Source organism: Erithacus rubecula (genome assembly GCF_903797595.1).
Source record: "Erithacus rubecula genome assembly, chromosome: 2".
Taxonomy (NCBI): Eukaryota; Metazoa; Chordata; class Aves; order Passeriformes; family Muscicapidae; genus Erithacus; species Erithacus rubecula.
This window is the reverse complement of record NC_136685.1, coordinates 22,795,972-22,822,201: the sequence shown is the minus strand read 5'-3', so window position 1 is coordinate 22,822,201 and position 26,230 is coordinate 22,795,972. Positions and strand designations below refer to the sequence as shown.

At 43.3% G+C, this 26,230-nt stretch overlaps 1 protein-coding gene across 1 annotated transcript in view; it reads right to left on the bottom strand.

Annotated features, from left to right (window-relative positions):
- The window catches only part of LRRC1 (leucine rich repeat containing 1), a 69,033-nt gene extending 56,735 nt beyond the window's left edge, over positions 1-12,298 (bottom strand). Inside the window, exon 1 of the mRNA XM_079297687.1 lies at positions 11,750-12,298. Coding sequence (XP_079153813.1) covers positions 11,750-11,908 — 159 coding nt within the window. The 5' untranslated portion in view covers positions 11,909-12,298. The remainder of the gene's footprint in view (positions 1-11,749) is intronic.
- Between the last annotated feature and the right edge of the window lie 13,932 nt (positions 12,299-26,230).

Sequence of the window (26,230 nt, the reverse complement as noted above, 5' to 3'; positions counted from 1 at the left end):
TATATTATATATACACACACATAAAAGTAAATATCTCATACACATGTGTATAAATACCTGCAATTTTTTAAATACATGCCAACAAGAAACATGTTCAATTTGATGTATCCAACACAGCTCTGCCTCTATTTGATAAGCTCCAGCAGGATTCAAAGTGCAATGGGGTTGTTGGCCAGAGCAGCATTTCCACCCAGCACGCTCCAGTAGCTGGTTTTGATTGCAGACCCAATGCCTCTGTGAGTATCTTGGCAACACTTGTAATGCTGCTTAGCTTAGCCAGCCTAATTAATAGTGCCTCAATGAGAAAAATAATGCCAGGAGCAGAAGTAGCCTACAACTTGATATTTAGTAACAGTTCCTGACCCTCAACTGAAGCTTTTCCTGCTATTAAAGAATTTATATAGGTTTCTATTATGTGGATTTTCTAAGAACATGTATCTCAAACAGATTCCTTCTCTCACTGGAAAACTAATCAAGTCTCTCTTACCCATATTTTAAAAAAAACTTCATTCTGACAAAATTGGGTCGATGTCAGGCAACAGAAGAAAAAAAATTAACAGTTAAAAGTGCATGACTCACTGAAAAGTATAAACAGACAGTGTGATCCCACAGCCCTCATTTTTTATACTTTCTTTTTAACAATTTCACTACAACTGGCACTCAATTCTAAAAAAAATAAAAAAATAAAAAGTTAAGACAATTAAGCCAAACTAGTAGGATATTTTCTTCCATGCTAGTGGCCAAGACAACGTATCTCTGGGTTTCTTTCAGTGGTTCTCTCCTGAAACAAAAAATATTCATGCCTGAGAATTTCCCCTGAAAATTCAGCACCTTACCTGATGGGATAAGAAAAACCATAAATGGAAATGCATGAAAACAATAAACAATTAAAGTAAAACACATAGGAGGAAACAAAGATGTATTTGCAGCTAATGTTGTTTAAGGGGAGGAGCAACATTTCAGCAACATCTGAGCTGCTAGAGCCTTTGCAGTGCTAGAGATGTCACACTCCAAACTCATCTGGCACAGGTAGCATAACTAAATGTTTACTGTGTTAAGCAAAACAATTCCATAAAAAGGCTACTACTAGCAGCAAAGAGAATTAAAATTAGAACCTCTACAAATCCACTGCCAAATTCTCCCAATGGGTTAGCATAAGCAGCAGAAATTAGAATGAGATGTAAAGAAGAAAGAAAATTACAAATTAACTGTTTCACGGTTACATACACATCAGATAGGATGAGGGTTTGGTGGTTTTTTGCTTCAGGTTTGTTTTCGGTTTTTTTGTAGGCACCTGAGCTGTTGCTGACAAGATTAAGAACTTGTAAGCATTTGCTCTTATGTCACATTTCCCTTAGATGCCAATATGGATTTTCCACACACCCATGCTGCCTCAGCTTTTAAGGCTTCTTTGGGCAATCACGCTATTGTATTAAAATGAATTAAGTAAGCTATAAGACAGAGTATGTTATTAGGTTCTGTTTCATAAGTACATCTGTGTTTATTTCACCCATTTTCCAAACTTACAAATGACCAACTAAAGCCTATCTGTGCTTTGGAATGAAGAAGTGGAACACAGTAATTTAAACACAGTTCAACTCCTAAATGTATTCCTGTTTCAAAATCTTACTTCAGGCTCCATTTTCTTCTCCTACACTGTAAACAGAAATCAATGGGGACACCATTTCATTTGTTTACTTCAAATCCCCAGCTATGCATCTTCCTTTGGCCATTGAATAAGGGAAATGACAGCCACTCCTTCCCCACACTTTTTATACTGCTTCAAAAACGTTTTTTCTGAATTCCTTCTGCAGGCAAACAGAAGAAGAGTTAACTTTGGTAAGCAAAGCAGTGAACAAGAGATAAGACATCAAATCCATGAAATAACTCTGCAACATAGCTGCTCCCCAACAAGGTGCCTAGTCCCTTGGTTTTGGCCCCTAGAAGTGACTATTTTGCCTGCATTGTTGCATGGCTTCAGTGAGAGTAGAGGAAGCCCAGCTCACTTCAGGTGAACAACTGCTGGGTGGCCAGGATTAAACCCCATAATGAAGCAGCACCACTGAATCCAGGCATTCTGCTCCCTCGGGATGGGTTTAGTAACCAGGCTCTGGCACAAGCACACACACATTCCCCACCTGCCTGAAGGGCCAGGCAAAGAGGGAAGGGCGAGCTTTTCCTCATTCCTCTTCATCCCCTTCGGTGGAAGGCACCAACAGAATGGCCTTTGACAGACTATCCACAGGGGTCACTCAGTGCTAAGGATTCCAGGAAGGCAGGACACCCAACGCCCTACAATCACCAATTGGTGGGATTCCAAACATCTCTTTACTCCAGCCAGCTGCTGCACAGAGCCTGGAGCTCTCAGCAAGCTGCAATGCACCCTGCACTCCACTCAAGCATCAAGACTTCCACCCTCAGTCAAAACCTACAATTAAGCTGCGAGCAAAAAACTCTGTCTAGGATGCAATTCTGTACATCATTGTCTTAAAATCCAACCCAGAGACTTCTGCCAGTAGCACAGGTGGGAGTGCTGAGGAAAGCAAACAAGAGCACAGAAAACAGACACCCTTCTTGTAAAAGCACATCCAAACTAGCCACACGAAAAAATGCTGAGGAAGCTAATCCTACTCTAGATTCATGAAGTGAGAAAAGAGATCTCATCAGAGGCTTTACTGCAGTAAAGCCTGGCATGGGTATTATCAGTTTGGCATCTCCCACAAAGCACCAGGACCCCTCAAGTAACTCTGCTTTCACCTGTGAGCAAAGATAGCTGGCAAGAGCAACAGGGTTTCACAAATACGGATCCCACATGATACTTTGGGAACACACTTTAATTCACAAATAAAATACTCCCTGAGATACTGAAACAATTTCTGAGGGCAGGGACGAACTCACGGTGCAGCACAGGAGGGGCATCATGCATTTGATGAATGCATCAAAAAAGCAGCTGATGGGTTTGCTCTGGAGCCAGCAGCAGCACACAGACCTCTGCCCACCTGCTTTGTGGCAAGCTGGAACATGGACAACTACTCAATGCAGCTGAGGTCTCTAATTCTGTCCTCACACGTGCCAGCAGAAAAAGCAGAACACATTTGGCATGATGAAAGATTGTTTCACACACCCAACTATGTATGCAGAGTATATTCAAGCTGTCCTTTGGTCTCACAACATTCTACTTACCAACTTTGTCAGCATGAATATTAATGAAAGACATGATGGAAGTGGACATTCAAGCAGGAGTCCATTAAAAAAATTAATAAAATTACTAGATTTCACAAGAGAAAAATACTAATGAAAGATCACAGTTCACGGGCACATATCCTAAATAGAACCTGATGCTGCAACTGCTGTCTCTCCCTCCAATGGGTACTTGAAATGAAAGCCCAACAGAAAGATCAGCCAGGGAAGATGGGCTTGGGGGAAAGCCTAGAGGAGACAGAGCAAAAATGATACCACTGCCTCACTGAAGCTGCATTCAGCATCGACCTGCTGCACTTCTGACACCCTATTTCCAAAGCATCTGCCATTTTCTGAACCACAGACAAGGACAGGCCAACTGCAGGTCCTACTCTCAGTTGTTACCATGGCTTTTAAAAAATAATTGGGACTATCTACTCTCAAAAACCAGGGCAGTGTAGCACTCAATCAAAACGCTGCCCTACCAAGCAGTGCATTGACCAGGTTGTCTCCTACTGCTCCTGGCAGGCAAGGATCTATTTTCTCTTTCATGTAACTTAAGCAGAAGCAACAGAGGTTAAGGAGCACTCCATGTTAGAGTTGTTTGTTAGAACACAGTGGTGAGAGGGACTATCTCTGCCTTTAAGGGAGGTCAGAAAATATCTACTACAATGAAAATAGAGACTCACTGAAGTCAAATGCATTTGCCATTTGGAGAAAAAAATAATAATAATAAACAACCAAAGTCCACATTAATCTCTCTAATGAATTTCTAGCATGCATTTTTTCAATATACAAGACTGTTGGCAGAAGGTAATGGTTTGGGGTTTTTTTTAGATCAACTGATATCATTAGAAAAATAACTATGTATAATCATAAAATTTATTTTAGAGGTACAGATGCATAATCTCTGCCCACAAATCTTGTCTCAACTATGTACATCACAAAGAGAAGGGAATGCTACCAGTTTACTACAAAAGTACACACCTTACAAAAAAAAAAAAATTAAAGGCATTGAAACATAACTACTTAATTACTTTCTTTCAACTCAGGTCAAAAATCAGTAGAGCTGAGCTGTTAATAGAAAAAACTGCCATTAGAAAGTATTTCAGACATGCCATTAGAGACTATTTCAAACCAAACAGACTTAAAATCTTCTGAACAATTGCAGGGACACTAACAGAGAAGATAATGACTTTGCTTAGGAAACAGCAGACTAAGTTCTTCCTCTGCTCCCATCAGACTGTGGTCTCCCATATTTGATATCAAAAGGTAAAGTATTTCTTAAAGTCTGAAGCCATACATAAAAATCTGAAAACTAGGAGGAATAAAGCTAGATATATTTATATGCTAATAAGCTTCTTTGTAGCCTTCAACACAGACCTCTATGTTTAGAGGTATGTTAGTATCAGGATCAAATGTTGCTTCTCTACAAACCATTATAGATTTTAATAATTCAAGCATATACTGCATGATAGCACTAAGTGACTCTACTCAAGAGGTTACAAAAGGTAGCATTCTCAAGATACTGAAGTTGTAAAGTCATAGGTGTTCTTAGTAAGTATTTTAAATAGCATCTGTCATGCTGAAAAAAAAATTTAAACTTTCAATAAAACTGCTTTTAATTTTGCATACAGTCTGCTTCAGCTTCACCCAGTGGTACCCTTCACCCTCTCTGACACTAACTGTAAATACATGCTTGTTCAAATCATACAGTGGTACTTCTTTAAGGATTTACAGCAAGATGTGCAAAAACTCCATGACACTGTCAATGTAGAAAGTAGAACAATTAAACATTTGAGGGTGAATAAACCATGAAAACCACAACATTTCAATCTGTATCATTAAAAACACCCAAGTTAAAGATGGGCAAAATCTTTTATATGCCTTCTACAGAATCATAAAACAGCTGAGGTTGAAATGAACTCTAGAATCACCCAGGGCAACCCCTGGTCAAAGCGTGGTCACCTAGGACCATGTCCAGTTTACAGCATCTTCATGAACAGAGATTGCACAACCTCTCTGGACAGTCTATGCCAGTGTTTGACCATCCTAACAGTAAAAAAGTATTTTCATATTTCAGACAATTACCTGTGTTTCAGCCTTTGCCCACCCTCCTTTAAGGTCACAGGGCATCCCAAGCACTGTGGCTACTGCAACCCTGATCTTCACATCTCATCCTGCCTTTTCTTCTAAGTATGAGATCACCAACAGATCACCTCTGTCCATTAAATCCTTGAGCACCTGTGCTAGTAAGCTATTAAAGCACTTCAGAAAACTCCTGGATTGCTTATGTCCAGCTGTGTTGTCCTTCCAGCTGTCAGGTCCTTCAAGACCCATGTGTGGCCCTGAGCCTGCAGACATGAGACTTCTTCCAGTTATATGAAGAAGGCATCATCTACCACTTCATCCTGATCAAGCAGTCTACCCAAAACAATGTCATCCACTAATCCCAATCTGCTCTCAGCTGGCCCATCATCCAACCCAAAGCAAAACTTCACACATCCTTGCTGCTCTCATCTGAAAAGCAGCTCCCCATCCTGGCCTTCCTGGTGTGTCCTCAAAGAGCCTGTGCTCACCCACTGCAGCACTCCAGCCATGTGAGACATCCCACCACATCTCTCCAAACCCAACGAGATCTACACAGTCAAAAAAAGGAAATGAAGTTCCTATATATGCACAACTTAAGCAGCCATAAACACAAATTTAAAGAGAGGCACAGTATGATTATCATGCCTTCCCACAGATTACTGGCCACTGACCAAACAGGTGTCTTTCAGGCTTATGGCTGGCTGCATAATGATAGAAACAATGAAACAGTGAAATTCAGCCCAGAACAGGTTTTTTCCTGAGACAAAGGTGTAGAATGGGAAGAACAGAGGGATTGTCCCTTAAGGAGCTTTTACATGATTTTGGTAAGACAACAGTACCCTGGATTCTACACCACACACAGCAGAGATACCAACAGTGCTGAATGCCAAGCAGCAGCAGCATCTCTAACAAATAAACTGGGACACAGGAAGAGGACAGGGTTTAACCAGGTTCCTCTGGAAAAAGGTCTCACATCTATCTAGTAACTTACAGAGAAGCTTTAGTATGTAACACCAAGAAGAAAAATCACATATGACAGATACACATACAGAGAGGTGAAATGATTCAGAGTTGCATTAGGTTTACAAATGCTGCATAAAAATTATTCCCCAAAGGACAAAAAAAAAAAAAAAAAACCATCCTCAGACTCTAAGGCTAAACTAACTGCATAGAAAAAAATTCGATTTTTTTTTTTTTTTTTTTTTTTGCCACTGGAGTTTTTCCATAAACAACATCTGCTACAACTATCATGGGAAAGTGGTCTTTATTCTTTGAGTTAAAGAACTGAGCAGCAGCAAGACAAACCAGCAGCAAAACAAGAGTTATAAGCTATTTCCACCACCCACCAATGCAAAGAATGCTGTGATTTAATACAAAGGCAAAAATATAATACTGCATTCAAGGGTTCCTAAGATTTTTTTTATTTTTTTTATCACTGGAAAAAGAAATATGCAGGGATCCAGTTTTGTACTGCAAATTTGAGTCACAGAAAAATTAGGCTGACAGGATGTATTTGCCCTTAAATTCTAATGTTCAGGAGTAGAAAACAACATTTCATCAACTACAGACTGATCTATAGAATTGAAAGCATTTTATTTCTATCTGATGCTTTTCATTAGAAAAGCTATTGAAACACATCATGCAGAATGTGTTATTTTCTTCTATCAAAGCAATTTGCCAGAAAGCCTACTCTTCAGTGAAGAATAGTTTTTGACGTGCAGCAAATTATATACTACACATTACAGCTTGAGTTGAAAAATTCTTCAAGTTTTCACTCCCAAGGAAAATAAAAATGCCACAGGTTTAGGAAAAAAAAATCACACAAGCTACACTTTTAAGCTGCTCTACACACACTGGCAACCACTTGCTTTTTTTCCAATAAAATCAGATACACAATATAATCAACAGAAGGCACTTGGGATCCTCCAACAGAGGAGAAGGAATTATTTAAGCAAGTTAAGAGCTACACTTTACCACCAAGTCTATACATAGCCCATCCTTTTCAGACCAAAGGGTGCAGCTCTTTAATTTGTCTTGTAAAACAGAAGTGGCGAGAAGCATGCTGACAGCTAGAAATTGCTGTTCTGTGGGAAAACAGCCACATCTGCTGAGAAAGGCTTCAGAGAGACTTCATTATTGTGGAAAACCACCAGCAGCTTAATAGTACACAGCCTGCTCCTCCAGCACATCCCACCAGGCTGGCTTATCCTGCAAGAAGGGCAAGAGCACAGGAGGGAACCTGGGAGGCAGCAGAAAGAAAGGGGAAAGAGCAGAGTACAAGGAAAGAGATGTTTGCAAGGGCAGTCAAGAACCCAGCACACAAAGGGCAGGAGAGCAAGTAAGCATCAGAAACAGACGGCAGACAGAGCTCTTTAGATTGAGGAAATAAGCAAGATCCTGGAACATGAAGGACGGGGGAGGATGGGAAAGTATGAACGTGCAGGGTGAGGAGTCTGAGACACCAGTGGTTAAGGACAGGCAGAAAAAGGTCACTGCCAAAATAAGTGTAAGTTCTGCATCACATAACTGGGGAATGGAGCAAAGAAGGGACCCAGGGATCCAGCAGAGCAACTACGGAAACCTTGACAAAGATTCACTACTGACACGAGAAAGCAAATGTGCAGCAGCAAAACTATATAAAAACCCTTAAAATTACTCTACAAACAAAAATTATTACTTTGTATTCTTGAAATGCTGACAGATACAGCTTAGTGAAAAAAAGGTATTTGTAGGGAAAAGGGGTCAGAGAAAGCTCTTCTGGTGCACATATTAATGCACAAGGAAGCAAACACAGGGAAGAGTAAATAATGGGGCGATGACATCCACCTCTCTCTGCTTCTCAAGACATTTCTTGGCAGTTGTTTTCTGGATGAACCCTTCCTACCCTTTCCCCTTAGAAAAAGGTGAAGAATTCTACCATACATTTTGGTCAGTTTATAGAACAGAAATACAACTAGCAAAGTAATTCCCTGGACGTGATTCAAGTGTATTTCTTGTTTCACATGACTCTCATAACATACAACTCAGCAATAGTGCTGGGTCCTTCTACTAGCCATTTTCCTTCAAGACACTAAAGCAATTCTCTGAGTTGTCTTCTGTGTTTTGAAAGGATTTTTATGTGTGTTTTTTTATGTTGGGTTTTTCCATTAACAACCTAACATATGCCACTTTCTACTGGCTTATTCTATAATAAGAGATGTTTCAAGTATGCTAGGAAAGACTGGAAATGAAACAAAGCCTAGGACTACTTCTGTATCTAAAAAAATGAGATTTTTAGCATGTATTAAGAGTATATTGTTTCATTGGTGTATTGGATCAAACCAACCAAAGAACAACTTTTACTGTTACTTGACAGAAATGAAGGCAGAGAGAAACAGAGGAGAAGGGGAAGTGTGTGCATCCAACATGAATTGCCTCATCAGCTTGAGAGAAATGCAGCAGGTCCACATATTTCATCATGCCACTTGCTGATATTTATCTCTCACAGAAAGCTTCACATTCGAAGGGATGAAAAAAAATTATGCAAGTGGATGGAAAGTGGATGTCTAGAAATAAAGCCCTCATCACTGTCTGACTGGTAGCCATGGCAAAGCTGGTAAAAGAACTCACCAGTATCTACTGGATTTCAGAGAAGCATTACAAGACCTCCTGCCTGCTGCAACAGACCTTCCAGACCACAGCTGCCCACACTGGGAAAATGAGCCTGAACTACCTGTGTGCACAATGAAGAGCTGAGCAGCAGAGCTGGGTTCCCTCCTCCATCACTGCAACTTCTGCTGCAAGTGACAGAGTTTACAGGGCGATTCTTCTTCCCTGTGACAAGGTGAGGCTTTACAGCAGCAATTTCCTACAGGCATCACAGCCATCTCAGCAACACAAACACCTTATCAGTGTTAAGGGATTATATTATGGCATCAGCACAGCCCACAGGTGATTCACCAGGAATTGGCATGGATCACTGTGAACCTCAGGACTTCATCAAGCACTGAAAAACACCTAACTAACCAGCCACTGAGAGAGAGTTACACAATTCTCCTGACTTGTTTAGGCCTCAACTCAGCCCAAATTTAGCCTGATTTTGTGATACTGCCTTTAGGCATGTAGAGAAGAAACTCAATGGAGGTAAGGTCAGACTAATATAATGAATTACACTACATTAAGGATGTAATGACCACTTTTATCTATGCTGACCTAACAGTTTGTTAACTACACACTCTGATGATTTCTCCCATGTTTTCTCTACCAAAGGCATGGTCTATCCCAGCTTTTTGCACCAATTTCCAATTCTATAGCTGTACTTTGCATTGACATCACCCTTTTAATAATAGGAACGAGCAATGTATGCTGCAGCTACCTTCCACTGAGAGACCTTCCATGATTCTCCTCAAACAGATTCCTAGAGGAGAACTTTTAGAACTATCTTGCCAACAGTTTCTCCTTCAATAGATTAATTTCACATTCAGAACTGCAGCTCTATTCTTGTACCTCAAAATTCTGCAGGGTCAACACTTTCATGAGGTGATGGTGCTATATTCCATTTACCAGAAATCATTAATAAGGAACTGACAAGGAAAGTTCATAGGTTCGTGCAGGAAGCCCAATAAAAATGCCTCCCTGCATTGCTGACAAGGCACAAAGTACTTAGATAAAATGTATGTTTCTGTGGTTGCATTTCATCACATTCCTCCTAGTCCAGTTAAAAACCCACAAACATATTCCTACAGTATATTTAGGCACTCCTGTAATATGATCCATGCACATTTAAAAAAAAAAAAAAAACACACCAAAAAACCCCTCCTTCTTTCTAACTTCAACTTTTGCTTGATTCCACCATAATGCCAAGGAACCTAGGTTGGTTTTTGGAGTTTTTTAACCCCCTGAGCTATTTCTTATATGTATGGGATGTAATTGCATAGTCACATGTAACTAATGGGATGAAGTGGTCTTTTTAAGCACCACAGGGCAAAAAAAGGCTATTTCATATACTACGGTTCAAGGAATAGAAGAGAAACAATAAATAGTTGCACTCTATTTACAGAAATTAACACCATGAACAGACATCATCTTTTAAATTTGAACACAGCAACCAGTTGGTGGTGGATTTATAATTTTTTTAAAAATCAGTGAGCCGTGGGTTTCAATGGTATTTTAGTCACACAGGCATTAAATACCCCTGTAATATGAGGTGTACTAGCCTGAAAGCCCACTCTAAGAAGAAAGGTCTAGTACAAAGGAACTCCTGAGTTTGTCCTCTGTGCACAAAGCCAGCAAAAACTGCTGGAAGTAAAAACAGCACCCACACACAGGCTATGTAAACCAGTTTTGCTCTGCTTCAGAAGGATAAAGAGTTCAGTCACAACAAGATGCAAACTTTGCGCCTAGAAAATGCCAAATTTAGCACGTCAGTTCAACTGAGTATTTTTACTACAGTCTGAAGGAAAACCTAGCCACCACGATTACTCTTACTATGCAGAGCTGAAAAAAGAGAGTGTATGTGAGTGCCCTGAATTTCAAAAAGGAAAAAGTAAGGCTGTTTAAGTCTGGCTATGAACAGAGCAACTTTGATTCAGGTACAAACAAAGGTGCTTTTGAAAAATTTTCTGGCTAGTGAGTTCAGTTTCTTGGATTCCAAGTTAGTAAGAGTCCACACAGTTTTAAGATGCAGCTTCCAGGTAACACTTCCCGTGTCAAACTCTACCAGCCACAACTCACAAAGGCTTCTGAGTTGTCCAAAGTTTAAAGAACACACACGGGGTCCCCAGGTCAGAAGCCGAGCTGCAGTCCCTCAGTGGAACCACTCTGGAGTCCCTCTGCCAAAATCTCTAAGTGACACCTGGAGAAGCACAGTGGCAGGCACCACCTCAAGGTCTCAAAACCATGTTGCATTTAAAGTGAATCACCTTTGACAATAGTACCAAAATTACAGTATACATAAAACTCTGACTATACGCATCATGCGAGAAGCAAAACACTGACATCTGTGGGGACTGAGACACAGGGAAGGCTTATTCGTCTCTCCTGTTTGGCACAATTAAGTTTCCAGGAGTAAAGGCAGAAACGGGAACGCGGTTATCTGCTGGAAGGTTTTGGTTTTCCCATGTACGGAGCAGGCTGTATCTACCGAAAGGGGAAAAAGGGGAGGGCTGAATACCCTCCAAGGTCTCGTAATTCCGATGACGTGCGTGTTAATCACAATACACACATAATCGTGTCCAGCGACTCGGGCACCAACCCCCCTGCCCTCCAGCAGGACCCGTCCTGCCGCAAGACGCGGATCTGCAGGTTTGGCTGGTGAAAGCCCATCTCCCATCTAACTCCGGGGAAACGCTACCCTGAAACTCCGCTGGTCCTTCACCCCCGGGGCTGCCACCACAGTCCGGCGGCCCCCGGAGCCGCTCCCGGCCGCGGTGCGGGCTGGAGCGCGGAGCTCGGCGGTACTGCCGGGCAGCTCACCTGGCCCGCTCCCATCCCCGCTCACCTTGGGCAGCTCGCGGAGCTGGTTGGCGTCCAGCAGCAGCTCCTCCAGGCTGCGGCTGTAGCGGTAGATCTCCTCGGGCACGGCGGCCAGCGAGCAGTGCCGCTTGTCGATGGACTCCACATGGCGGTTGCACCGCCACAGGGGGATGCAGTGGAACATCGCCCCGCCGCCGGGGGCCGCGGGGCGGGCGCCGCCGCTCACCGCCGCCCCCTCCTCGCCGCCGGCCGCGGGAGCCGCTGGCCGCTCCGCCGCCGCGCAGCGCGGGTCCCGCCGAGCCGGCGGCCGCAAGCCGCATCCAGCGCAACGCCGCCGCCGGCGGGAAGCAGCCCCGGGCGAGCGCGGCGGCCCCGGGAGAACAATGGGCGGGGGCCGGAGTAGGGCGGAACCGGGGCCGTCCCCCTAGTGCCTCTCGGCGGGCCGCTGCCCTCCGCGCAGGGGCATCGCGGGGCGCCGAGCGCAGCGCTGCCGGCCGCCGCCGCGCATTCCCGCGCCTGACCCGGAACACGGGCGGCCGCTCCCGCTCCCCCTCCCCTCCTCCCCCGTCCCGGCTGACATCAGCGGGGCCGGGCCCGGCAGCCCTGCCCCGCCCCGGCCCGGCCCGGCCCGGCCCGGACCCGGCCCGGACCCGGCCCGCCGCTCGCACACCCCCCGCGCCCGCCCCGGCGCCGCCGCGCCCCGGGCAGCTGGCGGCGGCACCCGCGCAACTTTCTGCCAAGCGAGAGAAAAGCGGCGGCGGCGGCACGGAGCTGCTCCCGGCTGGAAGCGCACCGGGCAGCCCGGGCAGCGGGGCTCGGCCGCACCCCCGCCCGGGGCTCCGGGGCGCGGCTCCAGCTGCTGTCACACCGCCGTGTCCGCGGGCACCGCAGTGCCGGACACCGCTCCGGGACGCTGCTTTCCCGACTCCGGGACGTGCCGATCCATACCTGGAGCGCCCGAACACCGGGCGGGAGCGTGCGCAGACCGCGCTCACAGTCTCTTCAATTGCTAGAACACTGTTTGGAAAGTAACACAATAAAATGTATGGAACGCACTCTAGCTACGTGGCGTGAGTAATGTTTTCCCTCTCAAATTGCATTGATCAATTTGATCAAACATTAAGAAAAAAAAAATTTCAAATATATATATATACTATCCTCAAAGGTTTCTGAAATACGTTTTATTTTTTAAAATCCACTTTCAAGAGAGCAATGGTAAGGTCACAAGGGTTAGCAAAGACAAAAACTTCGGCAGTCCCCTGCCCGTGTCCGCCGCTCTGGGCTCCAGCAGTACCGTTCCACACCCTGTGAGTGGGGCGATGTGCTCCTGAGCTCCGATGGCAAAACTGTCTGAAAGCATCTCGTCTTTCTGGTTGCATAATAGCAATTTTGTAATCTTCACAGCAACACAAAATACTTTTGAAAACAGGCAGTTAACATCAGAGCTGTTCTTGAAATATTGCTAATTTCTTGCATAATTATAATTGGGTGCATATATGTGAATAGGGGAGACGGGAAGTTTATTGTAGTCATATCTGTTCTTCAATCCCTGCGTGGTACCAACAATACTTAATCTTACAAAGTTACAACGTATTTGTTAATGTGTTCTTCTTAAATCAGCTGATAAATCTTACAAACTGCACTTGTTAAATTTCTGTGGGAATTGGAGTGATCTATTTTTTGGTTCTAAAAAAGCACATTTTAGGGGCTAGCATACTGTGATTCTTTGCAGACCTACAAAACAAGAAACTTTAAAATGTTAACATTTTCTTATAAATACCTTTAAAAATAGCCAGAACCAGTAGTTCCTTCCATCAATATATTCAGTAATTACAAAACAGCATTCATAAATGTGTTCACATGTGCTTGGAAACAGGGCAGGCACACACCAGCACTCCCAAGCCTTCCCAGTCCCACCGCTGCAGATTAGATAACTTGACAGGAGAAAATCAAACCAACCTGTTGTGCGTTGGCAGAGCTTGGCAAAGACAGGGATGCAGGAAGCTGCCCAGCAGATTTTAGAGGTGGAGATGAGGAGGACCATCTCTGTCAGAGTTAGTGTGTTCCAGCCAGGGTCAGCCAGGCACTTCAGATGCATTTCTTGCAGCTGCTGGTGAGACTGGTGCTCCCTGATGCCAGGCAGAGGAGCTAGGTTCAGAAAATCAATCTTCTCATGGCAGCTCCAACCCAAGATTTGACACTGAATGTATTGAACCAGATGCAGGGAATGTGGAGGCTCAGCAGAGATCAACTGAACAAATATTGAGGCAGATAAAAGGCTCAAACTGTTCACAAGCCTTTGTGACCCACCAATTTGCTGCCAAGATTGCTTTGCCTAAATTACATTACCTTAGTGCCTCTTCCTAGGGAACCCTCTGAAGAAGTGAGACTACAGAGGAGCCATGCAGCAGGGCACATGAACAAGGGAGGGCTGCAGCTGACTGCCCCAGTTTACCTAGGATATGCAGTACTACAAAGGAGTATATCATGGGGATGGCATAAACCGAAGCATTTGAAGCTGGAGAACAATGTGACTTGCATAATTGCCAAACAGAAGGATGAGCACATTGACTCCTGAACTCCTGCTCAAAAAATAGAGTGGTCAGTGGCACCTCAGGACCTCATGTCCATCTTCTGCTTGTCTGGAAGCACCCACATTGTCCCAAGGCTGTCAGAAAACAGGCAAGAGCTCTAGCAGTGACCTCAGTGGAAAGGTTCTCTCACCATCATATGCTGCTCTGTCCCACCGTCCTCTGTGGCATTTGGGAGAAATGCCCTCCAGACAAAGAGGACTTTAGATCCCAGCACTACACTGATTGTCTTGGATGGTTGTAAACAGCTGAAACCTTTCTTACATGATATGGACACCAAGTCTGACATGAGATGTCACTTCTGCAGATGCTGTCATGTGTCTCATGACTAGGACTCACTGTGACAAGTCTAGGCAGTAACAGAGAGTGACTGACAATCGGGTGAGCCCGTGTACTTTAATGAAGAATGAGTCAAACTGTTTGCACACTTCTCATGAGTGTCAGGGAGTCCAGAGGACAGAGTGATGCCAAGAAAGTTTAATACTTATTTATGAGATCTGCCTTCACCAGCTGACACTGAATATAAGGATAAAGACCTCTCCCTTCTCTAAAGTGGACAGCTACTGTCATGGGATCTTTGATAAAATCCTTGGAAGCTTAGGACATTAAATCAGTGCTAGTGCCCCTGGCCCACTGCAGAGGTGAAGATATAGCCTGAAGCTATGGTGTGGAAATAGGCATTGAGGAAGTCAAAAGGCAAACCAGTGCCATTCTTGAGGAAACAGTATTCTCACAGCAGAAAGCAACCTCTCAAGCAAGTGAACTTGTTCAGCTTTGGTCAGTGTAGTAAGTTATTGGTGTCTGTAGTTCTTCTGCACTAGAAAGTAGGAGCAATAAAAACCTTCTCTAAATGAAGAGACCTCATATTGGGACAAGTTTTGGTGGGAGAGGTCTTGGAAAAAGGGTGAGAAAAGAGAATTGTGATACAATACAGTAACCAGAAGCTGTTGCCAGACATGCAAGTTGTGAGAAAGAAGAGGAGGACAAGTTGCCAGGATTCATACTAGACAACCTTATTACTTGGGGCAACTGTGCCCCCCGGGGGTCAGAGCAGTATTGCCCTCTCTGATAGAAGCAGTCCTGCTGCATTACACATTTCCATAGCAAGCTAAGGTGTGGCTCACATGCAGAAGGAATTAAGGTGTGCTAGTCTCCAAATCCTGCAGAGGGATTACCTGTCTCGAGCTGCCATTTGATAAGAGAGGCAAAGCCACTACCTCTTCTGCAGAAGGAGTAAATGAGTGTGGGGAGCAGCTTTGTGCTTCTTTCCCAGCTGTCTGCTTTCTTCAGTCTTGTGCAGACAAGGGGTCAGACTTCTACCAGCTCTGATTTGGAGGGGGACAGTTTAAGTCTACTCTCACTGTGATATCACAATTCATATATCTTCCTGCTATTCACATTGGGATCAGGCAACCCACATCAGGGTTTGTGACAGTCACTGTTGTTCCCATTCTAAAGTGGTGTTAAGGTGCTCATAAACAAAGGTTGCAGCTGGTTATTTGCAGGACATACACAGCAGGAGGTGAGCAAACTCTCCTGCATGGCATTGCCAGCAGAGCTGTGTTGAGTGCAAGAGATCCCCCTGCTGAATAGTTCAGTGCTTCCAGGGCTCTCTGTCGGGAATGACACCAGGGGTACCAGTTATACATACAGCCTCTTCATAGTTGAAACCTGGGAGACTGGTCATGACCAAAAAATTAATGTCCATCAAACAAAGAGCCATCCTTCCGTCACTGCCAGCCTGGTCTGGGCGTATAGCCAAGAGCTTCAGTGCTGAAAATCTCAATTTCTCTTGCTAGATACCATCATCCTGTGTGATCCTGAACAAAAAATTAGGTCTCTGAGAGTTATTAAGAACTCAGACAATGAAACGTGAAATACAGATAAGGCTGGACTGATCTCAGGAGTGTTCTTGCAAGTTATGGTTTGAAAGAAGCAAGAGCAAGGTCGTGAGACAGAATTGCTTTCTAGCTTGTCAAAAGGCAAAATTCAAGCAAACAACGCCAAATTTCAAGTTGAGATTCTTATAGAAGAATCCTTCCTAGAGCAAGGATATCCATGGGCTTGAGTGCAGAGGAGGCTAGTGCTGCTACAAGGAAAGCAATAATATTTTTAAAAAATCAGAATTTATTAGTAATGTACACTGTGGGATACAGAGAAAACATAAAGAATGGATAGAAATAGATTTTGCATCACCATAGTTTAAGTAATTAATAAAGCTTATAGTTTAAAATCCACTTAAATTAACACTAGGAAAAGTACAATGAGTAACTATAAAAAACCCCACAAAAACACACAAACACACACAAAACAAACCAAAAAACAAACAAACAAACAAAAAAATCCTAAAAAAAACCACACAGATAAAAATAAAGCAGGCCAAGCAATGCTGATTTCTTCCTTCCCCCAGATTTCTAAGCCTTGCCATAAAGAGATACAGCTTTATAGCACGGTAAATCCAGGACAAAACAAGAAGAGTATGAAGACAGAAAGGTCCAAGGATTATAGCTAACAGGACTAGATTTGGGGAAAATAGTTTAACTAGCACTGGATTTCTGCTGTAGGATTAGTTACTCAGCACCTCTGAGCGAATTGGACAGGGGTACTACGGAACCCACAGTAACTGCATTCCAGCCTGCAGAGCTGCTGAGAGCCAGCCCGGCTGGGTGCTGGAGGTAATTAGCACTGACATACTTCTCTTCGCTCAGTTTTCTAGCTGAGGACTCTGATCTCATTTGCTCTTCGTTTCTATGTAAATTGTTTAGAGGAGGGCTGTTAAAACAGCAGGTAGATGTGACTTATGAAGTGTTCCCATACTGATTACACAGCCACAGCTACAAATTATGGTTTAATCATCACACGTACCACCACATCTACAAGGTTTTTGTATGCCTAGAATAACTGATACAGAATCACATAATGTATTGCTAGTACAAAGGCACGTCGAAGAGCCACGATGAATTATTACAGCCATAATACCAAGCTGAAGCAGCGTGCGCTCGGGCAGAGCATTTAACACGTTCACTGTGGTTTTACAGTGCTCTCAATAGCAATCACTGTGAGCAGAAGCATCTCCTCTCCACCCCCACCACCAAACAAATCACTCGTTAACGTCAGCTTTTATTTGAACACAATGAGCTGTAATCACATGAGGTATTACTGTGATTTAATCCTACTTGCTTCAGTTTGGTTTGTAAGGAGTGGCCAGTCATATGTGGTTGCATTGTATCCAGTAGTTTCATATTTCATACCAACTTTCAAGGGCTGACACCCCTCATCTTCTTTGGCCAGAAGAACAAACAGATGTTTTCATGCAAATAAGGAAAAGACATTCTGGCAGCTGGGATGGGGTTTTTCTTTCTTTCTTCCCCTGCCCCCCATACTCCCCTCAAATTGTTGGGCTGACTGTGGTAACTGATGGATAGATTCTGGGTCCAAACCATGTTTTCAGGTTTTTGCTGTTTTCAGCTGGTTCAGTACAACTTCTCACAGCAAATTTTGCTTCTCCAACCCTCATGAGGAGAACAAGTAGAGACATGAGTTCAGGTCTATGTGTATTTTTTCATATCAACACCATGATGTAACAAAATAATCCTTGACTGGATATAGTCTGGTACTCCCTTTCCTATGGCCAGCAGAAACAACCACACTGCTGGATCTAGCATGAAGTAAAAAGGTAGATACAAGCACAAGGAAGGTCACCCTGCCTATCAGCCCACCCTGAGGATTTGGGTCAGCTTTAAGCCTCACCTTCTTTTCATGATCTCTAGTGGCTGAATGATGAGAGACCCCAGCTTCCCATGGGCTTTCAGCATTGCTAGGGTCAGGAGGTCACATCTCTCCTGGGGAAGCTGAGCTGGTGATTCCCACCAGTGCAAGGGTAGCAACAAGGGAAACACCACTTGACATGTCAAGAACTGGTATCAGGAGCATTCTTACAGCCCATCATTTTGTGGACTCAGTGATGGGCCTGAAGCATGTTTTACAGAGAGGAGGAAGAAGCAGCTAGTACTAGGGCTAATGTAAATTTTACAGCAATGAAAAGTATTTTGACTGGCTCATAATTTCTTAAACCTTTTTTTTTTTCATGCGTGGTTTCTTATTTTCTTCCTCTCAGCTGGAAGGGAATTTAATGCCCTTATAACAGTCAAATGGGGTATTATCAAAAATTGCACACACACAGTTCCACATTTAGCATTCAGAAATGCAAGTTTAATGTTAAGTCTACCCTTCACTACTTCCCTATATTAGCTCATCTAAATGTATGTTAATTGGACAGCTGAACTTCAACAAATTTTACCACAGAAGCTTTTTTTTGTTAGTTTGTTTGTTTTAATTTAAATTATAAAATACCATGTTAAAAACGTGTTGCTGATCTTCAGGAAAAAGAATGAAGAAATTTCTGACATTTCTATTTAGAGCGAGAGGAACTAAACTGTGAAAGTTGCTTATTTAAGGAATCAGCCCAAGGATAAATAAAGTATAACCAGTAATTATATATGGAGTACCGAAAGGAAAGATTATAGTAAGTAGCTGAATATAATATTCAATTGTTATTTCACAATAGCGATTGGCATTAAAAAGCAGATATCTAAATCCAGTGGGCTACCTGGCATGATGTAACTACTCAGTGAGAATCACAGCTGTCTTCAGAATTAAATCCCTTTCTGGAGAGATGTTATGATGAGGACTGAAAGGTGAGCTAGCAATTTAGGACATATATACAACAGCTCAATCTCACAGTTAGGAAAAATAAATATCGTTTAAGACATATGGATCATTAAAAAATAAATAAAATTGAAAAAAAAAACCACCTTCCTGTACTGTTGATACAATGTCAGAGCTTGTGAGTCCAGGTCACAGTGCTCATTAATCAGCTACCCAATTCTGTAAAGCCTGTGTGAAGTTGTCACAAATGATGGTTTTCAAAAGAATTTAGGTCAAGTAAACACTTGGCACACATACAGTGGTGAACTAGGAAGTTCATGCAGGCACCTCCAAAGCTTTGCAGGCAAAGAGAAGGAGTAAATGGAAAGCAGAGTGGGCTGGAGTGTGACCCTTCAGTAAACTCCTAAGTGCAAGGAACTTCCAGAAGCTCAGCTAGATGAACACTGCAGGTCCCTTCACACAAAGCTACTCTATCATATCCTTGGTCATTTTATGAGAGAATAGGTTTTCCAAGGTACAATGTGCTCAGTTAAGACTGTTTTGTGTTGGAAGAAAGTATTTAAATTCATTTGATTGTGAGAAGATCTGAGATTACTTCAAATGTGAAATTAGATGACTTGAAAATATGTGGACCAAAAAAAGGGTCTGGTGCTTCAGGAAATAGGTTTCTTCCAGTTAACACCAGAGGTGCAATATAAATCCTGTCTTGCCCTTTTTGGGAATCCTGGCATGGAAGCACTTCACCCACTGTGAATACTGTTCAGCTTTAATTGTAAAATGCCCACTAGTTTTTCAACCATTGCAGAAACACAGACCCTGAGTCTGGACATTTTTTTGAAGTTTTTAACTCTGTACTTCTATTTGCAGTTGTTAGCGTTTTGTCCAGACGCTGTGCAGAGGCGTAGGCTGACAGGAAGCCAGACAAGGGTGAGAGGGAAACCCAGGCTCTGGCATGCTCCTTCCAGCCACACAGTTGGCAAGCAGCAGCTTGTCATTCTGGCTGCAGTTCTGCAGCCTAGCTGTCAGTACCACTTTGCTGTGCATGGTGCCAGGCTCTGCTTGTGGCAGAGGCTTTACTTCTCGTCTCCCACTCCTTCCCATGGGCTTCCTTGGTTTAAGGCTGCCCAGATACTTCAGTGCTTTGAGGTTTAGGAGCTGTACAGATGGGGTTGTCCCCAGGTAGAAGTGCTGCTGGGATATGGGCTACCCCAAAGAAACAGAGCCTACACAGGGCCCCCTTTCCTATACGTTGCTTTTCCTCCAACTTCTCCAACACAGCCATGGTCATCTTGTGGCTCACACTGTGTCTCTTCCCAGCAGGAAGGTCAAGCTGCCCTCAAGCAAAGTCTCAGCAGGAATCTGATCCCAGGATAAAGATGTTCGGTCTAATACAGATGTAGCTGCATGATGCAGTTGTCCCCTGATTCTTTTCAATCTCCTACTTCATCCCTGTGCATCTCCTCCAGGACCACTACTAGATCACATCATTTATTTTCTGTAAGGTCAGAAGCTTTATGCTGTACTTTTTACTGATCTCAGGGCTGCAAGCTGGAAATGAGGGAAGTTAAGAATACACAACAGCTATAAATAAAACCAAAAATGAAAGCATCTTGCCTTTTCTAGCTTCTGGAAATACACTTGGCACCAAATGGGCAGCTTCCATCTCACATGCAATGCCACGCTGCTGCAGGTCTCCTATATTTGCTTCCCTGTTAACTTTCCTCAGCCAAAATCCCTCTCACCAAAAACAAAGACCCGTTCTTTAGTTTGGAAACCTCCCTAGGAAGCAGAAGGGCACCTTTTGTCCTGTCATCAGCAGCAATGGGAAGAGATGATAATCTCCATCATTAGCTGGCCCAGTACCTCCTTCCATGAGATCTAGTTTCTACTTGCTTGCAACATCCCCAACCTCCATCTGTCAGGACAATGTCTTGTGCCTTACATGTCTGGCTCAGATTCAGGTATTTTAAGAAAGTTTCCTCTAAAATGATCATCTTGTTCTAAGAATACACTTAGCAGACAATACACTAAGAGTCTCTTGAAAAGATGCACAGTAGTTTTACTGCAGTGACCATTTGCTTTGGAAGAAAAAGAGCCTTTTTACCAGAAAGCAGTGAGCTCAGCCTCCTGCCACCAATGGGCCTTTTGCTGCCACAACCATGAAACTTGTCCAAGATTCCTTTGGAAGAAAAAAAAAAAAAAAATCAGTTCACAAAGGCCCAGCAGCATGTACATCTAACAAGCCTACTATTTAGCAGCTAAAAACCCCAGAAACCCTCCTTGGACTGCATCATGCTGCCTGGGCTGTCCAGGTGCTGCATCCAGCTGGAGCAAGACACTGGTTCATTAACCAGCTGAAGCAAACATGAAATTCCTCGCAGATCTGTTGTTAACAGGAATTATTATCTATGTAAGAACTTTAGATGTGTGACCCACACCTTGGTGTGGCTGCTCAGTCAACAATCTGGGATTCAGAGCACTGAACAGGGGAGAGTCACAATATGTTTGTTGCTCAGCATCATGCCATATTATGGCTGAAATAAAAAGGGTTTGTTTGGAGTTCAGCCTCACTGGCTGCATCCATGCTGTTTATTTTGAGGCAGATTTGTAGCCCATGCAAACTACTTATTTTGAGGGTTGCTGCCACTTCTCAAGAGGTAAATCCTGGCTGCAGGCTCAGCTTTAAAGGGTTCTGCACTTCCCTAACAAGCTGTGTAACAATTCAGCAGCTTCCATCTGTCTTGTCAGTCCTACTCTTGGCTTTCTGTAGAAAAGAATGTCCCTGGCTCTTTTCTAGAAGGGACTGAGTGTGTCCCTGATGAACAGATACATCCGCAGGCAGACTGAGTGCAAGCTGCTTAAAAGGAAAATATGCACCCAGGAATAAGGCTTCCTAGTCTGAATGAATGCAGATGTATCTGTAAATGGAAATAGATCAATTATTGATTTTGAGCTACATCAGGGTTTTTGTACTGAGGAAGCAAAATCCTCTGTGTTTGCTATAAACCTGGGGTTTGCTGCTTGCAAAACCCTTAATCTCCTTTCATCACTCCAAGTTAAATCTTCAATTTTACAATCTCTAAAAGCAGCACCTGACATTTTCCAAAAAGCTCTTCAAAAGCCACAAGAGGAAAGAATAGGTAGATCTCTGCCGAAATGACAGCAGGCTTCACCCTCCAGGGATGACCATGAGCACCAGAGGGAAAAGTGGACATGTCCAATCTCAGTACATAAATGTTGGACTCCAGTCCCATTTCTTCATCTGCATTTGCCACCACTGCTCACATGGCCCACAATGCCCTTCAGAATGGCAGACAGGGATCAGTAAGTCTTCTCATAAAGGGAAAAGGCTGAGCAGTCTGTGAGCTGCCACCAGTTTCTAGGCAGTTTAGAAACTGTGTTTTCAGAGAGATGATCATTTAGCCTAATGTGAGCAAATTTCAGAGTAGTATCACAGTTTCTAGGGCAGGGACATGACTTTTGATTCACTCCCCAGCCAAGTTAGTCTCCAGGAATGGAGAGAGCTCATTTCCAGTCACCCATTTCCTGGCTCCTCAGCTGCTGTCAGCTCTGGGATGGGAGAAGTCATGCAACACACATTTTCTTCAGAAGCTGCTCTTTGCTCTTCACTGTGTCTGCACAGCAGTCTGTTCCTACCACCCTTGACTCTTCTCCCTGTTACAGAAACATGAGCACATACTTGGGATTAAGGTAAGAGAATTGTGACAAGAATTGTGTCATTCATTGTGTCATTGTGCCCATGGTGGTTTTCTCTCTGTCTTCCATCTTGTGAATCTTTCATGTCAATGTTATGCTTGTTCCAGAGTCCAGAAATCAGCACAGTTACTTAGCTGGAACAAATCCCAGGACTGAGACTCCTATCAGGTGCACCCCAAGTTTCTGCCCACCTGAGCAGCTCTGGGCATGCCTCCCTTTCCGCAGTGGGCATGAAAGAATGCATAAGGGGTGAGCCACTTCTCATGAGGATGTACCAGTCTTGCAGAGCTGCATGTGAAAACATGACATGTCCATCTCTTTTTCTGAAGCACTCACCCAGTGCTGAACCACTGTGACTGAGGAGACAAATAAATGCATACCTGGCATCAGTAATCTTAGGAAACTTCAGCAACTACAGAGGCTGGCTCCTGCTGGAGATGTGCCCCATGCACGAGCCTGGTAAGAACAAAACTACCATCCTGGTACATGAAGGGGAGGTATCTGGTGTTAGTGTGTCCATTTATACCAGAAGGTGAGTTTCCCTAATGAAGGAAAGAAGTCTAGCCTTATTTTTTCTTCTGAGTGTGTCTTCCACTTGCAGTAAAACCTGCTTTCACAATTTCAAACAAGTGTTTAGAGAGCACAAGCTGCTGCCTTGATAGAATGTGGTTTAAAAGCAGCTTAAAGTAATAAAAGGCAGAAAGCTAAGCTTTTGTCCTTGAAATTTCAAATTGAAAAAAATCAGCAGTACAGATTTTCATGAATGTGTTTTCCACATTTCATGAACAAATGTGAAACACAAGTGTACTACAGACAGCCCATTGCCAATCTTTCTGCCAGATTTTTATAAGATGTTGGAGGGTGTTTAACAAGCAATGTCAAATCATAATCAGAGGACAGGAATGTTTGGCAATGAGGATGATGCCATTAGAGCTGCAAGAATGAGGAGACTGGATGAGAGCTTTAGCTGCAGGGGAAGCTTGGGCTGGGAAACACCCTCTGTGATGGTGGAGGCAGGGAAGCCTGCAGCAAAGGAAAGGTGGGTGATGATGGCTCATGAGCTGTAGGAGAAAGCAGGCCAGGTTGATGGGGCTCTGAGCAGCCTGGTCTAGTGAAAGGTGTCCCTGCCCATGGCAGGGTCATTGCAACTAGATGATCTTTGAGGTTGCTTCCAATCCAATCCATTCTATGATTCTGAGAGAAAGCAAAGTTAAGCTCTCAGGCAGCTGTAGCTACATGCACAATGTGATTACCTAGCCCTGGCAAAATCTTTGTGGGATCAGACAATCAGGACTCTGAAAGCAGCGAGATGTACCCTTGGGAATTCACAAGAACTTTGAAAACCAAGCTGCTGTCCAAAGCCACAGTAAAAACTGCAGTAAATTCCAGCAAGGCAGTACTGGAAGAAGGAAGAAATACAGTGCACTTCTAAGTGTTTAGGAATGCATGTCCTGCAAAGCAAGGTGTTACATAAATTATTCTTAAGTCATTAAAAAAGCCCCAAAACAACAAGAAAATAAAAGATGCTCTGCATCCAGTAGTAGTTCAAATACCTTGATAAGGGAAACCAATTCTGTTGCTACATGGGTGGTAAGCTTGGAGTTTAGCAACACCCAATACACACAGAATATGTTTATGCAAGAATATTTTTATGCAATGCTCTGCAAACTGTCAACAACTCGTGGCTTTTCACTTGATGAACCTTTGCAGACCTTTGAAAATGAGGCCATCCAGTGGCTGAATGTTATAACTGGGATTTTCATCAAGAGTTTATGTCTGGAATAGAAACTCACCAGTTATGCCAAATTTCTGCCCTTCACAGAGACCTGAAGTAGGTCATGTGTGGAGCAAAGGCTTTAACAGAAATCCCCTATGCTGGGATGAATTCTACTTAATTACAGGGCTCATAGTTATAAAAAACTGAGGCAAGCTCCAATCACTCAGTAATATGTAGAATATTGTTTCACCTTTCTTTCTCTGCTTCCCTATCATAAGCTTATGCTGATACTTGTAGTCAAAAAAACCAAGGAAAAATAAACAAAAAAAAACAAAAAAACCCAAACCAAAACAAAACAAACAAACAAAAATATATATATATATAAAAAAGGAAGCTTCCGACTCCCACTGTGTTTCTAGTTTGGTCTCTAGGTCTCTTATTTAGTTACAGAGAGTAAACACAGCTGTGAGTTTTAGAAACCCTCAGCACCTAGCCAGTCCCTTTGGAACCAATCAGTAAAGCAAGTGTCATGCACCATGCTTTTAGTAATTTAGCCTTAGAGGTACCAATTTGAATATTTACACCTTGTTCCTGTGTTACAAGAATATTTAAAGACCAGTTGCAGTAATTAATCTAAATTATAAACACACAGTGTAGGAGAAGAACTAAAATAATAATAGATCAAATTCATGCTTTCCTGCCATGAAAGTGCAGTAACACGACTCAATATCACATTCTAGGACAAGAATATTGTGTGTTGTACAGAACACAGGAGAAGCAGAATAAAAATATGGAAAAAGTAAAGTAACATCTAAAGAAAATGGGCCATTGAAGCTTTTGTGCATTTGCAGGCCATCAATTCCCCTGGGGAATGGCCTGTATAACATGTATAATATCACTGTCTTCTAGAAGAAACATCTCACCCAACATTAGGCGCTGGAATTTCATTTAGCACTGAATGTGGCAGCTGGGAATTGTGAAACTGCTGAGTTTTCTGGATGAGCAGGGTAAGGCCAGCAAGAATAAAAACCCTTACCCTCCTCAAAAGCTTATTGGAGCAAATGTCACCCTGGACTGTATCTGCATGCCCCAGAATAGCCCTTGAAGATTTTTCAGGTACATTTCATCTTCATACAATTCATACCTCAGAACCAGAAAAACCAACTATTTAAAACAGAGGGGAAAAGAGCATCCCAGACATTCTCCCATCCTCCATCAATCCATTTCAACATGGAGTGCATGCTGCAGTCTCCACCTTCTTCTCCCACTGTTTTTTTCTGGGTGAGGTTGATTTTGTGGTTGCATTGATTAAGTCTCCCCACCTGGACAGACATAAGCTGCTTCTCAGCTCACTCCAGTACAAAATGTCATTGCAATTTACACCTATGTTACTACAGCCTTGTCCTCCTCTCCCCTGCTCTCTCCTGTGCCAGCCAGCACTAATGCTCATGCAGGTACTTTATAGACACTTCATGCAAGCTGATTGAACTGGAAGCCAATCCAGCCATTCTCAGTAGCTGAATCTGCTCTCCGAACTACTTCAGTTCCCAATTCCATGGGACAAGTACCAATTCAATACACTTTTTATCAGTTGCATGATTTTACACTCTGAGGCTACACTTTCAGTCTAAGCTTAGACAGTGAGTTACTTTAGGCTTATACCATTATGCCAGAAACTGACCCACTGTCCTTGTGATCAGCAAAAGACTCAGTTTAGCCCTCAAACTCCTCAGCAAGACAATTCTCTCACACTTCGCCAGTGCTCTTGCAGGCGAGCACAGGCTGGACCACTTCTCAGAGGGCTTCAGGTCAA